The sequence below is a fragment of the Schistocerca serialis genome, chromosome 6, assembly GCF_023864345.2.
Source record: "Schistocerca serialis cubense isolate TAMUIC-IGC-003099 chromosome 6, iqSchSeri2.2, whole genome shotgun sequence".
NCBI classification, from domain to species: domain Eukaryota; kingdom Metazoa; phylum Arthropoda; class Insecta; order Orthoptera; family Acrididae; genus Schistocerca; species Schistocerca serialis.
The window spans coordinates 603,893,495-603,908,687 of NC_064643.1; the positions used below are offsets into that span (position 1 = coordinate 603,893,495).

A 15,193-nucleotide genomic window follows, 5' to 3' on the forward strand; every position below is an offset into this window, starting at 1 on the left:
TTAATCTGTGCAATTTAGACATTTAGCCCACAAGAATAGTGCTGTCCTGCTTAAATCAACTTTTGAGTGTGTTTCCAGTTGCTGCGCCATTTCAGTCCTGCACTGTGATGCATTTGTTAACCATATCACAGCAGAAATGTGTCCAGAGGAAGCCCAGAAAACAATGTGCCAATGTTCTCAATGTTCTTAGTGTGGACGACATGTTACATACTGTTTGAAGTCACCCCATAATTCTTTTCAATATAACTTAAAAATTAGTGGTGAATCTTCTGTGATTTCCTCCACAGGAATTTAAAGCTGGTTTTTTAACCTCAGCATCAAAGCTGCAAAAAGAAGTGCAAGGTATTGCATCCGGACTGTGATCCGGCACTAAATATCACTCCACTATAAAATTTGATGTACCACAAACATTTTCTGCATAAAGAAATGAGAACAATAAGCAGTATGAATCCAGAAGTCTTCTGAATCAATTTTTCCTTCATAGTGTAGCAATTCTGGCTGCAAGGTTTATTGCATGTCACATTCGTAGAAAGTGGGTGCCAGAGAGGGGGAGGTGGGGGCTCCTCAACACTCAAACTGGAAATCCTGCACCCCGTGGGACCATCAGGTTGTTAGGGAGTATTTGGTGAACCTATAAATGGTTAACTGTAGCCTAGTAAGAGCATTTCAATAAATTATGCAGAGAGATGTAAATGGTGTTCCATAAAACTTTGCTTGTAGCTATTTATGAAAGGACACCTGAAAAAAGTCTTCTGACTTAATTCCTGTGTACTCACAGTTTTGTATGGGTGGAGATACAGATCTGTACTGAAAACTCAGCTTACAAATTTATCAGAAATCTCGAATGCAACAGCATGTTTTTGAACATTGCCTTGGAGGCTAGTGTGTGGACTTTTTAATGGCAGTGATACTTTTGTGATTTTAATGCTCCTAGGATGGCCAGATGGTTTATTTGTAATGGACATACAGTTTTTCTTAGATATGCAACCCATTCCATTATCTCATGATCTAAAGAGACAACACTGGATTTAAAAGGAAGGACAGGCAAAATGTTTTTGTGTCACAGTAATTGACTCATTATATATTTGGGAAAATAAACACACTTCAGCTATTTAGTACTCTGTTTTCAGAACCAAAGCATAGATTTCCCTGGTCACACAGGACTCCACATTTGATTCCATCAATGATTGTCTTTTGGGTGATGTATACTGCTATACTGCTATAATCTGGATTAATTGCATATACCTTTAATATCTTATTATTAACATGCATTTCAAATTTATAATAAAAGATTGTTTTCTGTAGTAGGGGGTGAAACTATAAATGACTCTTCTTTTAGAACTGAATAATTCATTTTGTTGATTTCACATTGGTAGGTGCAAAACCAGATCCAGTGTGTCTAAATATGCTGGGTGGCCTCACACAACTGTGCGCACGATTTAGTGATCTTGCACCTACCTCTGATGGGTTGAGATGGTGCTTGCAGTTGGAACCTGCTCTACTTGGTGATGTACAAGCTCAGTTCCCACTTGGCTGCTTTCGAATGGGATCAGATGGAATGGTTCCGGATCCACCAGTGAATGCCACACTGCCACCAGCCAATACCGTGTAAGTAACACATATTTATTTGTAATTGGCCGTGACCATTGGCATAGCAACCTGGATTTATATTAGAATTTTCAGTAATGCTGTCACTTCATTACAAAAAGTACAAATGCAAATACAAATATATATATTTGTAACATATGCGTTTTGTTAGATGTAGGATAGTGTATAATGCTAGACTACAACAAACTTAATATTCTGTATGCAATGTGTTATTGCCATATGAATCTTTTTTTCTAATTATAAATTATCACAATGAGCCAGCTGTTCTAACCAATTTGATGTTTCAAATTGTCATGGTAAAAGTGGTTGTCCTTTACATGACAAATATATAGGTTCAGTACCTCTCTGTGGGTGGACGAATTACTTTTGTGTGCTCACACACACACACACACACACACACACACACACACACACACACACACACACACACACACACACACTATATTTGATCTCCCTATCTCTTTCAAATTCTATGGCAGCCAGTTTTGCTTGTTAGGTAGTACCCAAAGTGTCAAACAGATAGAATTTTAACATTTAATTTATCATTGGCAGTGAGAGAATTAAGAACAAAGCACTTTCACTTTTTAAAAAAGGAAGGGCAGGGATATCGGGGGTACTGATCATGGCCTTATCAATAGAACTAGAGTGAAAGAGGAGAAGAGTGGAAATTTGTTGTGGCTGTATCAACAGAGTTGCAGTGTCATGTGTCTTGTATAATGTAGAAATACTTCAGAAAATCTTACTGATGGTGACTGGTCATGAACTGGAGATCCTTTCTTCTTTACTAAAAATTCAGGCTCTGTACCATGTCACAGAGCAGAACAAGAAAACAGTACTGTAAGACATTTCATAATTTAAGGGAAGGTAAACAGGTGACAGAGCCTTAGACCACACTTAAATTTGGATGAGTGATGGATACTTTTTGCTTAATTTTATTTTCTGCTCACTGAAATGAACCTGCTAATATATCAGATGTTCTGGTCTGGCAACTGAAATAAAAATACATTCTGCACTGATGTAGATGTAGAGGAATTTTGAATAATACCTTGTATCTCATTACCAAATGTACTCACAGAAGGGTCTCATTGTTTTCTACTTCATTTGAAAATGAAATGTTCTAATTTTGCTTCATTTTGGTTATCCCATTATCACATCTTCTTGATTCTGAATACATTGTTATGTACCATCTTAACCAGTACCTTGTTCTGTAATATTTCATCTGCTATTCAACATATAAGTGGACTTGCTTGCTGTCTCTTCTTTCCTCGGTAGCACCATATGTTCATAGTCTCAAACCAAAAAACTGTTTAGACATTTTAACTATGTCCAACAACAATGAGCTCAGAACTAAGGATTTTTAGATTCATTAGTGGGCAGATCTATTTTCCTCAACACACTACTGAGTGATGACTAGTCTCTAACAATTAGCTGTACTTTCTACATTATTTCGGCGGTAGCTCTCATAAACACTGTCCAGCCAATTTTCATACAAAACAGTATCATTAAACAACACAGTGTAGCACCCTTTTATCTTGACATCTTAAACAAAAGTCACATTCAGTGGTAGTTCATTTGATTAGTTCCTTACTATTGTCTTTAGTAAACTTGTGTACACATAACATTACTTTGTAATTTACTGAAGTCACTCTCAAAACAAACTAAGCAATTGTTCACTAACTGATGTTCAGTAATCAAAGTCAGTGAGCATAACTGTCTTTCATAACATAGTTCATCATAACTGACACAACAAACCAGAAGTTTATGCATGTATGTGCTCTGTTGTTCACTACAGAAATGTGGATTCCAACACATAACTGTGAACTCCTTACACTGAGATGTTAATGTTTTCAAAACTGACCATGAACTTTAACACACGCATGTGTACAGTACAATTACCAAATGATGATTACATGTTTAAGCAAGTGAGTGATGCAGAGATGTTAGTGCAGTGATTGCGGTATATGGATTTTTTACATAGATGTTTCTCGTGTGATTATCAGATTCAGACAGAAGATTTTTGGAATGGTGAGATATATAAAGCATGCCAGAAAGATATATTGTAATCTTGATTGTTACATTATACTGTATAAAAATGCGGGGTGGACATTTAATAGAGTAGATGACCTTTAAGTTCCAACAATAATTTGCTTTAATGAAAAGGCAGCTGGTTAGACATGTATAAAGATTCACAGTACAATTTGATTGGCACACTGTATGCCTCTGAAATAGATTACTGATTTACAAGTAAAACTGCAAAGTTTTAAATTTTGCTGATTTTGTGCAAATTCTTAATTAGTGGTCCAACTGAATAATGAAGAGTGTTGTCTGGTCAGAAAAATTATATCAGTAATAGCATAATATCAATTCCTGGACTCTGACAAGTACAGTGGCTATAGTGGCAAAAATAATTTTGGGTGTGGCTGATCTTTAGGCCTGATATTAAGATCTTTAAAGTTTTTGGAAAACTGAAACATGGAATTAGGAAGAATGAAATCAGAACATTCTAACAAATTGTGTCAGTACTCTTAAAATTACTTATTAGCTCACTCCAATTTTACCATTACACACTCTAGTAACAATTTCTCTTAATTAATATGGTTCCAAACAAAAAGAAATACTTCATTATAACCAATTGACTGTAGATGATCACATGGGTAATAAAATTTTATGAAACATTGTATGAACAATACTTTGGCATTTTTAGGTAAAACACTGCTAGTACACTAGTATGTATAAATAGTTTCAGATAAAAGATAAGGAAAGCAATAGTTACTTAAGAGAAGTAGAATAATAGCAGGTAGAGTAATGTCATTTACTGCTTCAGGCATACCTATTTTCTGTTGAAGAAATAGGTTGATGAATAGCAAAAGATACTAATATGGTGTTAAATTGCGGAAGGGAAAAGTGAGAAATCCCTAAAATCCTGTCACAAGGACAGTTATGGCAAGGAGAAGTTTTGAGGGAAGCCTCATTAACTTTGAAGTATAACTCAATAAATTACACATGATGAGGCAAACCTTGTGTGTATAACAGCAGACACCAAAGATATTCTTATCAGCATCTTCATATTCCACTAACTTCAAATAGTATTGTATCTCCTAGCTTCCTACAAAAAAAAAAAAAAAAAAAAAAAAAAATGAAATGATCGTATGGCATTGTTGGTCGGGAGGCCCCATTCAAGGGAGTTCGGCTGCCGTATTGCAAGTCCTTTTTAGTTCACACCACTTCGGTTACTTGCAAGTCGATGATGATGATGATGAAAATGATGATGGACACACAACACCCAGTCCCCTGCCAGGAATTGAACCTGAGCCCCCTGCATGGTAGGCAGTAATGCTACGGAGGCGCACGCTTACTACACATCTTCACAAACATAAAAACAATGTTCCAAATATCCAAAGAACATTCGCTTCGGATCTATGTTTATGTAATATTCAAACCAGACTACATTTCAATAAATCAAAACTTGAAATGAAACCAAAGCTTTATGCTCTTTTAAGTAGCATAGCTTCCTGCGCACTTATCCTAGCAATAATTTTCAATGCAACAGAGTCCATAGCTGTGATGAATTTTTTTAAGAATTTCTTGAAGCCCTCAGCTGCCATTCTCTTTATTTCCTGTACAATTTCGGCCTTAGGCCATTTTCAAGTATTTCATGGATGATTTTTTAGTAGCAGATTATGTCATATACGTCGTTGCTCCTATAACATCATGTTATGCTCATAAAATGAATCCAAGCAGTGCTCGAAAGTAATGTGCTCCTAAATAGTGTGAACACCTTGGATTTATTTTATGGGCATAACTTGAGGTCATAGGAGCAACAATGTATATGACATAATCTGCTACTAAAAGATCGTCAATAAAATACTTGAAAATGGCCTAAGTCTGAAACTGTACATTCATACAGGAAATAAAGAGAATGGCAGCTGAAGGCTTCAAGAAATCTTTCAAAAAATATCCTAGCAATATTCTAATACCACTAAAGCCACTGAGGCTAATTAATAATTATTTTCAAGAGAGAGTAATGTGTTCAGAAATGTAACTTTATTTTGCATGTAGCTGAACACAGGAACAATACCAAAGCAAAGATATATAAAAGAAGATAGCATAGCACTAGAACAAAACCAAAGAGTAAACACATTGTAAATAATATTCTTCACAGAATAAACGCCAAAGTCCACTGTGTGATGTTGTTGTCACCTGGCGGTTCCTAAACAGCCCCCCTTTGTAGAGCAAAGTATTTTATAATTCTGCCCACCCTTAAGCACTTATCCGACAACAGTGGGTCTTCTGGTGTGGTTTCCTGCTTCTGGCTTGGCGTGTTGCTCTCTGCGGGCAACACCTCTTCATCATATTGTGTAGGGGGCAGTTCTTCACTGGTTCTTGATTTTCTTCATCAGCTGGTGGCCACATGTGTGCCTGTTTAACTCTCTCAATGGAAACAGTTTGTCGCTTCCCGTCATGATTTATCTGCACCGTATGTTCATCTCTCATGAGTTCTTTATACGGCCCAGTATACGGCAGCTGAAGAGGTGTTCGTACAATGTCTGTTCTCAGCCACACATAAGGGCAATCGCTAAGCTGCCTGTGAACGAATGGTGCGTTGGTGCAATGTCGAGAACCAGGTGTCAGTCGTAGCTGTGCCATGTGGTTGTGGACTTGTGGTAAGACATAAGGGATGTCACCCACTGTCACTTCCATCAGTTCAACAAAAAATTCTGCTGGCAACCAGTTCAGCCATGGATGCACGTAGGTCTGATTTGTGGGCAGTTCAGAGACGTAGCAGCGCCACTGGCAACGCTGAAGTCCAGCTGTCCTTATGGCACATCAATGCTGTCTTTAATGATCTGTGCCACCGCTCAACCAAGCCGTTGCTCGTTGGGTGATAAGTGGTGGTGCGGTGATGTCAGAATCTACAGAGCCTGGCTACTTGTTGAAACAAAGTGGATTCAAATTGTCGTCCTTGATCAGTTGTCACATATAGTGGACATCCAAAACGGGAGATCCGAGAAGCCAAAAATACTCAAGCTACCATCTCTGCTGAAATGTGGAGAAGCTTCCGCCCATCTCGTAAACCAGTCCACTGATGTCAACAAATACTTGTAGCCTTCCTAAGGTGGTAGAGGGCGCACAATGTCTAAATGAACATGGGGGGAAATCTCCAACTGCTTTACGTACATGCCGTCCAATCTTGTTCCTTTGGCACAGCATGCATGTTGTTGCCCAACGGTGGCAAGCCTTCCTTATACTCAGCCAGACAAAATGTTCTGTGAGTAGTTTGATAGTTGCTCTGCTACCCAGATGACTGAGTCCGTGTATGCTGTCGAAAACCTCTTTCCGTGGTTGCCTTGGGATGAAAGGCCCGGGTTTGTTCGTAGCTATGTCGCACCATATCTTCACATTTGTGCCCGCTGGCTGGACTAATTTTAACTTAAGTCCAGTTGTTACATCCTGTAAGTAATGTTGGAGTTGTGCGTCATTAGCTTGTGTTGCGGCTAATTTATCGTAGTCTGTGGTTTGTGAAATAAACAAGACCCGCGACAGGAAATCAGTGGCCATGTTTTCGGCTTACTTGATGTGGTTGATATCTGTAGTAAGTTGACTGATGTATTCTAAGTGGTGAAATTGACATGAAGAACAGTTATCCTATGACTTACTGAATGCAAAGGCTACTGGTTTATGGTCGGTGTATACAGTAAATGCTCTTGCCTCTACATATGGGTGAAAGTACCAGATAGCTTCATATATCGCTAATAGTTCTCTGTCGTATGCACTCCATTTCCTTTGTGGGTCTGTAAGTTTTCATGAGAAAAACCCCAAAGGCTGCCATTTGTCATTTATTTTCTGGTGCAGTGCAGCTCCCAAATCAACTTGGCTGCCATCAACTACTAATGACAGCAGTGCTTTTGGTACCGGATGAGTAATGAGTACTGCTTTTCATAAGTCAGCCTATAAGTGTTGAAATGCTCTCTCCATGTCCACGTTCCATTGCAACGGTCGTTTGCCATTTGCATTTTTACCTGTGAGAGTGTCTGTGAAGGGTGCTTGTACTAGTGAAGCTCGCACCAAATGCTGTCTATAGAAATCTACCACACATGAAAATGTTCTGAGTTGACAGTAAGTCTCGGGGTGGTTCACATTGTCGATTACTGCTACCTTGTCCTCTTGCAGGCGTATGCCCTCCACCGAAACTTCATATCCTAGAAACATCACATGCCGTTTTCGCAGTTTGCATTTTCCTTTGTTGACTATTATTTTGTACTGTTTTATTCAGGCGAACAATGTGGACAACTTCTTGTGCAGTTTTGCCATTGTTGATGAGATTAATATGTCATCAAGACATCTGAAGCATCCTTTCAACTCACGCAACACTTCATCAATAAATCGTTATCATGTTTTAGCTGCATTCTTTAACCCAAAAGGCATTTGGACATATTCGAATTAAACCAAAGGTGTTGTAACTGCTGTTTTCAGTAAGTCTTCCTCTGCAACCGGTACTTGGTGATAAGCTTTTTTACAATCAATAGTGCTAAAGAATGAGATTTTCACTCTGCAGCGGAGTGTGCGCTGATATGAAACTTCCTGGCAGATTAAAACTGTGTGCCCAACCAAAACTCGATCTCGGGACCTTTGCCTTTCGCGGGCAAGTGCTCTACCATCTGAGCTACCGAAGCACGACTCACGCCCAGTACTCACAGCTTTACTACTGCCAGTACCTCGTCTCCTACCTTCCAAACTTTACAGAAGCTCTCCTGCGAACCATGCAGAACTAGCACTCCTGAAAGAAAGGATATTCCAGAGACATGGCTTAGCCACAGCCTGGGGGATGTTTCCAAAATGAGATTTTCACTCTGCAGCGGAGTGTGCGCTGATATGAAACTTCCTGGCAGATTATAACTGTGTGCGCGACCGAGACTCGAACTCGGGACCTTTGCCTTTCGCGGGCAAGTGCTCTACCATCTGATCTACCGAAGCACAACTCACGCTCGGTACTCACAACTTTACTTCTGCCAGTACCTCGTCTCCTACCTTCCAAACGTTACAGAAGTTCTCCTGCGAACCATGCAGAACTAGCACTCCTGAAAGAAAGGATATTGCAGAGACATGGCTTAGCCACAGCCTGGGGGATGTTTCCAGAATGAGATTTTCACTCTGCAGCGGAGTGTGCACTGATATGAAACTTCCTAGAAGATTAAAGCTGTGTGCCCGACCGAGACTCGAACTCGGGACCTTTGCCTTTCACGGGCAAGTGCACTACCATCTGAGCTACCGAAGCACGACTCACGCCCAGTACTCACAGCTTTACTTCTGCCAGTACCTCGTCTCCTACCTTCCAAACTTTACAGAAGCTCTCTTGCTAGCTTCTGTAAAGTTGAGATGGTAGAGCGCTTGCCTAGATGTACTGAATGGTGGTGTGGGAACCGCCTGGTGGCACAAAAAAATCGCACAGTGGACTTTGGCATTTATTCTGTGAAGAATGTTATTTCTGATGTGTTTATTCTTTGGTTTTGTTCTAGTGCTTTGCCATCTTTTTTTATCTATATCTTTGCTTTGGTATCATTCCTGTGTTCAACAACATGCAAAAATAAAATTATATTCTTGAAAGCATTACTCTCTATCAGAAATAATTATTAATTAGCCTCAGTGGCTGAACATAAAGAAAATTGCGATGTACAAACAAGAGAATTCAGTGACTTCAGAAAGTTTGTGGAGGAATGAAGAGATGCAGCTGGTGAACTTTCAAGAACAGATCCATGAACAACTTGAAGCACTGAAGTTACCGTTGGAGACGCCTATTACTCCAACATCAAACATGCGTGTGGCTGTACAAACCAACAGCTCGCCAGAAAACATGCAGCACGTAAAAATTCGAACACTGCAGTTCCTGCTGGACAAATTGCAGCTATGGTTTGTAATGATTGAGCTCACGTTTGCCCAAAGAAAGATCCATGATGAGCAGACAAAGTTCATGATAATGGTGACAGCGCTGGATGCTAGAGCAGCAACTACAGCAGAAGATGTAATACTCTGACCTCCAGCAGAACAACTGTACACAGCATTGAAAAATGTATCACTCACCAGAATGTGTAAACTGTTAAATCAATGCATATGGCAGGTGCTTAAAGAAGAAGCTATAGGTGACAGGACACTGTTGGTATTTTGGAAGCATTTGCACGGTATCGTCAATGCCGAAGAATTGTCAGATGCGATGCTCAAACACATCTGGCTAGATCAATTATCAAGCATGGTAAAAGCCGCACTAGTTAGTCATGAAAAAGACAACATGCAGAATCTCTTGGAGATAGCAGAAAAAGTCCATGCGACCATAGGCAATCCATAGATGAATTGCATGGCAATCTTTAATGGGGAAGAAGTGTATGTTGGTACCAGTGTATGTTGAAAGTGTATGTTGGTACTACCGACGCTTCGCGGATAGAGCAACAAAGTGTTTGCAGCCATGCGCATACCCAAACATGAGCGGCGGCCTGCAATAGGTGCAACGAGCTGCAGTAGCACAAAGTGCCTGCAACAATGAGATGAGATCGATAAAAACAACAGACAGTTGAGTAATGTCAATAATTTTCTTACCACCTCCAAATGGCTTTATGTCAGAGATGTCAAGTCGAACCGTTGCTACCTAATAGACTCGGGATCCGATGTGAGTGTGCTCCCCTTTACTGACTATCAAGGAATGGATGGCACTCCATTGATGCAATTAACCACAGCAAAATAAGTCACCCATTGTTGCTCATGGAACACATAAAATAGAAGTTGCTTTAGGTTTCTCACAAAGCTGTCAGTGGACCTTCATTCTGGAAGAGGTGTGAGAGGCGATATTGGGTGCAGACTTTCTTTGTGACATGTACATTACCATAGAACTTGCTCATGCACAGATTAAATGACATCAAGAGACAGTAGATGGCATCATGTAACGTGACACATACTGCACTGGCAAGCATAACTGTGATGTGGTGCTACAAGCCATAAATGATAACACAGTCGCAGAAAAATCCGCAGTAACTCACAAAACTGTACACTGCGTTTACACCACGCCCGGTCAGCCAATACATCAATGACTGTGCAGGTTAGCACCCGATCAGTTTGTGGCAGCAAAAGCAGAATTCGAGGCATTACTGGCATCAGGTACTTTAAGTAGATCAGACAGCCCATGGGTGTCACCCATACATTTGGTAAAGAAAAAAAGATGGGTCATGGAGACCATGTGGCGACTACAGGAAGTTAAATGCATGTACTATACCAGATCATTACCCAGTGCCTAATATTTACAATTTCACAAATCAATTAGCTGTGGCAATGATCTTTAGCACTATTGAAACTTCCTAGCAGATATAACTGATCCAATGCGAATCTATCCATATATCTGTTTAAACTACCTTTACTTGATAATGAGAAGTCTTCTGGGGCACAGATTAACGGGTAACTTGACACTGGAAAGAACAATATAGTTGTAGATCTTAGGAGCAGGTGCAAGAACTTGTGTGGCAGATCCTTGGGAGTGTTGTGTACATTAGGTATGCGGAGATGAACATATTAGCAGAAGGTATGATTCTTTGTCACCGTGAAAAAACTTCTATAAAAGTGGACATTCAAATTAATGGCTCTTGAGAACCCTGTTCATTTAGTTTGAGGTTTGCTCTGTCCTTGCACATGTTGTCAGTGTAAAGCTTAATTTATCTATCCAGTCAAACACAAGGAGTGTGAGAATACCTATGGTGCTGATATAAACTGAGGTTGTTTTGCTGTTTTTACTACATTTATTTCCCTTCCTTCTGATAATAAATACACTGTTATTGTCAATAGTATCTTTCACATACCCCAATGAACTTAAAAAACCTTATTACCCATATTTATGATTTCAACAATGTTAGTGAAGCAAAAATTAATAATTGTTTAGTTTTGAAACGTGTTCTGTGCTTCTTACATTTCTCCACCCTAAAATGATGTTCAATCTTTCATATATAAGATTACTGTGGCAATGTTTAATCTGAAATCTTAATACAAAATTTCCGCACACTGCTAAATAAACAAAATTTAAAGCTATAGATAAAGTTACCTGGTGTATGTATCAATGGCGTTTTTTTCCTCCAGTGAGACAACTGATGAAGACATCAATGAAGAAGCTTTAATTGCAGCAGTAAATGAATCAGCTGAAGAAAGTATTTCATTCCTGAGTAATCTTTTAGGAATTACATTGTCAGGATCAAACAAAACTCAAGAACAAAACACAACTGAAGTAGCAACAGAATCTTCAGAGAATCCAGAAAGCAAAAGAAGGTCATTGCAGCAACATAAAAAACATTCATAAAAAGTGCAAATGAGAAGTTGTGAAATCATTTCTCACAGCTTCACTGATTGTCAAGACTGCAAGAAAATGACTCTCTTGTTACTTCATAGTCATTAATTTATTTATTACATTTCAGAATGTAGTGAACAAAAGCTAATTCCTAAAATTTGTTGTATAAGTTATTTATATTTGTTGTGTAGAAACACATTAGAGAAACTTTCATTTTTATGTGATTTACTGTATGATTTTAGCTTATAAGTAAAGTTAATTATATATAACTGATGTACAAACTACTGTCAAGGACAATTTTTATAACATGAAATTACTTATGTGCAGATATAAGACTTTCTCAGGTCAGTGATAATTTAAGGTTGATCCAGCATTAGTTGAATAATATACCTTGCAAAAGTCATGAAAAGTTAAGTCGGTGATGTTAAGTGAGTGATTGTTCCAATTTTTGTATGGTGTTGTATACTGCCAATAATAATCAATAATGAAACTTAAGATAATAAATTGTTCTCTATTGAATGTAACATTGTAATTCAATTCAAATAATTCTCAGTTTTTTGCAGTTATTTCATTTTAAAATGTTGATGTAACTGAACTCTAGAACAATTTTTAATCAAAATCATGGAATTTGGTAGAATAATATGACCAACTGTTTTAAAAATACAGATACTGCAACTGATACAATATATCACTAATTTCAATGTTTAATAAAAAAAAATTGAACACCTTTCATTGTGCACATGCACCTAATGTACTGATGTTTTGATGATGATTCTGGGTGTGAATAAAAATAAATGACACATTTAGAGTGTGTTCCTAGTTTGTTTCAGAAGACAAAATCATAAAACAGAGAGTGACAAGGGGCTGCCAACTGTTGCATTATTATGCTGAAAACTGCAGTTTAGATCAAAAATAGCGAAAATTTGTGCATTAAAATTTTATTTCATGCTGTATTTTATAGGTGCTAAATTTGTACCAGCACAGTCACAGATCATTCCATCTGCTAGTAGCATATGAACATTGTGGGTTAATATTTCACCTGGATGATTAAGTGAGGAAATAAACACAAAATTTTATGAGAATTTTCATGGATATGCTGCAGTAATAGGCTCCTGGTTTACGTGAAGCCTCTTCTTTGCCACAGGAAGATGTTAAAGACACTTATTTTGCCATACACATGAGTAACAGGGCAGGGAGGGGTGGGGGAGTATGTTAACTGAATGTCTGCCATATTAGGGAGGGCCCCAGTGGTTAATCAGAGGCCAACTTTTTTAGATTATCTTCAGTATCCAAGTAGACAGTTTGGAAACAAAATTATCGCAACAAAAGACTCCCAAAGAAGTAAAAAATTTCAGGAAAGGTGTTCTATCAGACATTTACCTGAAGAATAAGGGGTTGTCCATTTGTATTTTCCTGATAAAGAAATAGTATAGGAAAAGGAAGAAATGAGGATAGGCCTTATTATTTAACTGATGTGAGTTATTCCATCGTTTTAATATGCACCAAAAGCTAAAGATGTGTAACTTATTCACAAAGTATTGGAAAGGACAGCTAGCATAGTTTTTGTTCAACACTATTGTAAAAGAAAACAAACACCTTCCTCATAGAATTTCATCCACTTTTATGGTACCAAACACCAAACCAACAAATTTCCAGCAATGTGCCAAACCCAGTTCAGTAATGCTTATTCTATCTGCAACAGAGCAAGATGGTGTTCCGTCAGGTTCTGATCACATGAATTTGTAGTTGAGACATCAGTGTGAATTCATTGTCGTGCTCCTAAAATCACTGTACCACGATTCTGGTCTTGTGACAGGGACAATTATCCAGCTGGAAGAAGCCTGTTGGGGCAGACATCAAGCAGAGAAGGATTGGCAATGAAGTTCATGTACTGCACAGTTGTCACGGTGCCTTTGATTACTACCACAGATGTCCATGTGAATGTCCCCCGTAGCATAATACTGTCCCCATCAACCTATGTCTGTGGTGTGGTGCATGTTTTGATCAACTGTTAGCCCAGATTACAGTGTATTGGGACAAGACCATCGATCTGGAGTATCAAGAAATGTGATTCATCTGACCGGGCAATACATCTCCATTGTTTGATGGTCCAGTCTTGCCTTCTACAGTCTTAATTAAAAACGTCATTAGATCAACATGAGAATATGTAGAGGGTCATTTGCTGCATCCAAGTCCACTGAAAATTGCTCCAAAACACTTGTACCTGCACCAGCCTTGCAGCCTGTTCTCAGATCTGCCACAGATCATCATCTTTTCTGCTTTACAAAGTAGGTAAGCCTCTGACCTCCACATCCTATGATGAAGCCTCAAATACCTTGTTACTTACTCATGGTTTCATTGTCCATCAACCACTTTCCATAGATGCTGAAGACAGTAGCAAGCAAACAGCTGACCAGCTCTGCCATTTCAACATGTTCATTGCCACCATGCTTAGCAATCTGCCCTTTGTGAAAGTCACCTGTACTGGAAGATTTCACCATTTGCAGCTCACACTTGTGCTAGAATGATCTTCGTTTGCCTCTGCTCTTCTTATATACTGATCCTGCCATGTCAGGAGCCCACAGTGCCACCAGGTGGAATTCATTCTCACTGTGTGCAGTGGTCCTAATATTCTGGCTCACCAGTGTATCCTCATGCTGTAGAAATGTAAATGCTCTGTTGAAGAATAGGCAGTTTTCTATTTCATTACATCACCAGTGGCATCATTTGGCAGAGGCTTGTCAATGAATGAACATGTCCCAATACAGAAAAAAATATGAGAACAAAGGGAGGTGTGCGAAACTTAAGAACAAAAGTAGCTATTGCATGATGTGCCACTGTCAAGTAACACAGTTTGATGAAATTTGGACTGAACATAGAAAGAACTGCTATGCAGTATAGTACAGAGGCCAGGTGGAAGAAATATGCAGTTAAATGAACAGAAATGATATTTTTATTCATTCAAAGACAATACTTACACTTAATTCACCATGATTTGGTCCTCTGAACATTCCTAAAGTTGTGACATGTTTCTTAAAGGGTGTGTGATCACCACAGTTGGCAATGCATGCTCCCCTGCTGGCCACAAAGTTGGTAAGGAGATCTTGTGGAAGGGCATTCAATTTCTCTGCCTGCATGGTCGGCAATTACTGGATGGTCATTGGTGCATGTGGACATGCTGCATTGTCTTCCAAATGCCTCCAACATATGGTCAGTTGGATTTAAGTCAAGGAACAGGCTGGCCAGTCCACTCACCAAATATCCACTCAT

The 15,193-nt window shown here is 38.9% G+C and overlaps 1 protein-coding gene across 1 annotated transcript in view; it reads left to right on the forward strand.

Annotated features, from left to right (window-relative positions):
• Window positions 1-12,054, forward strand: part of LOC126483928 (uncharacterized) — a 259,894-nt gene extending 247,840 nt beyond the window's left edge. Inside the window, exons 4-5 of the mRNA XM_050107203.1 lie at window positions 1,377-1,608; window positions 11,719-12,054. Of these exons, the coding sequence (XP_049963160.1) occupies window positions 1,377-1,608; window positions 11,719-11,935 (449 nt within the window). The 3' untranslated portion in view covers window positions 11,936-12,054. The remainder of the gene's footprint in view (window positions 1-1,376; window positions 1,609-11,718) is intronic.
• Window positions 12,055-15,193: the final 3,139 nt, after the last annotated feature.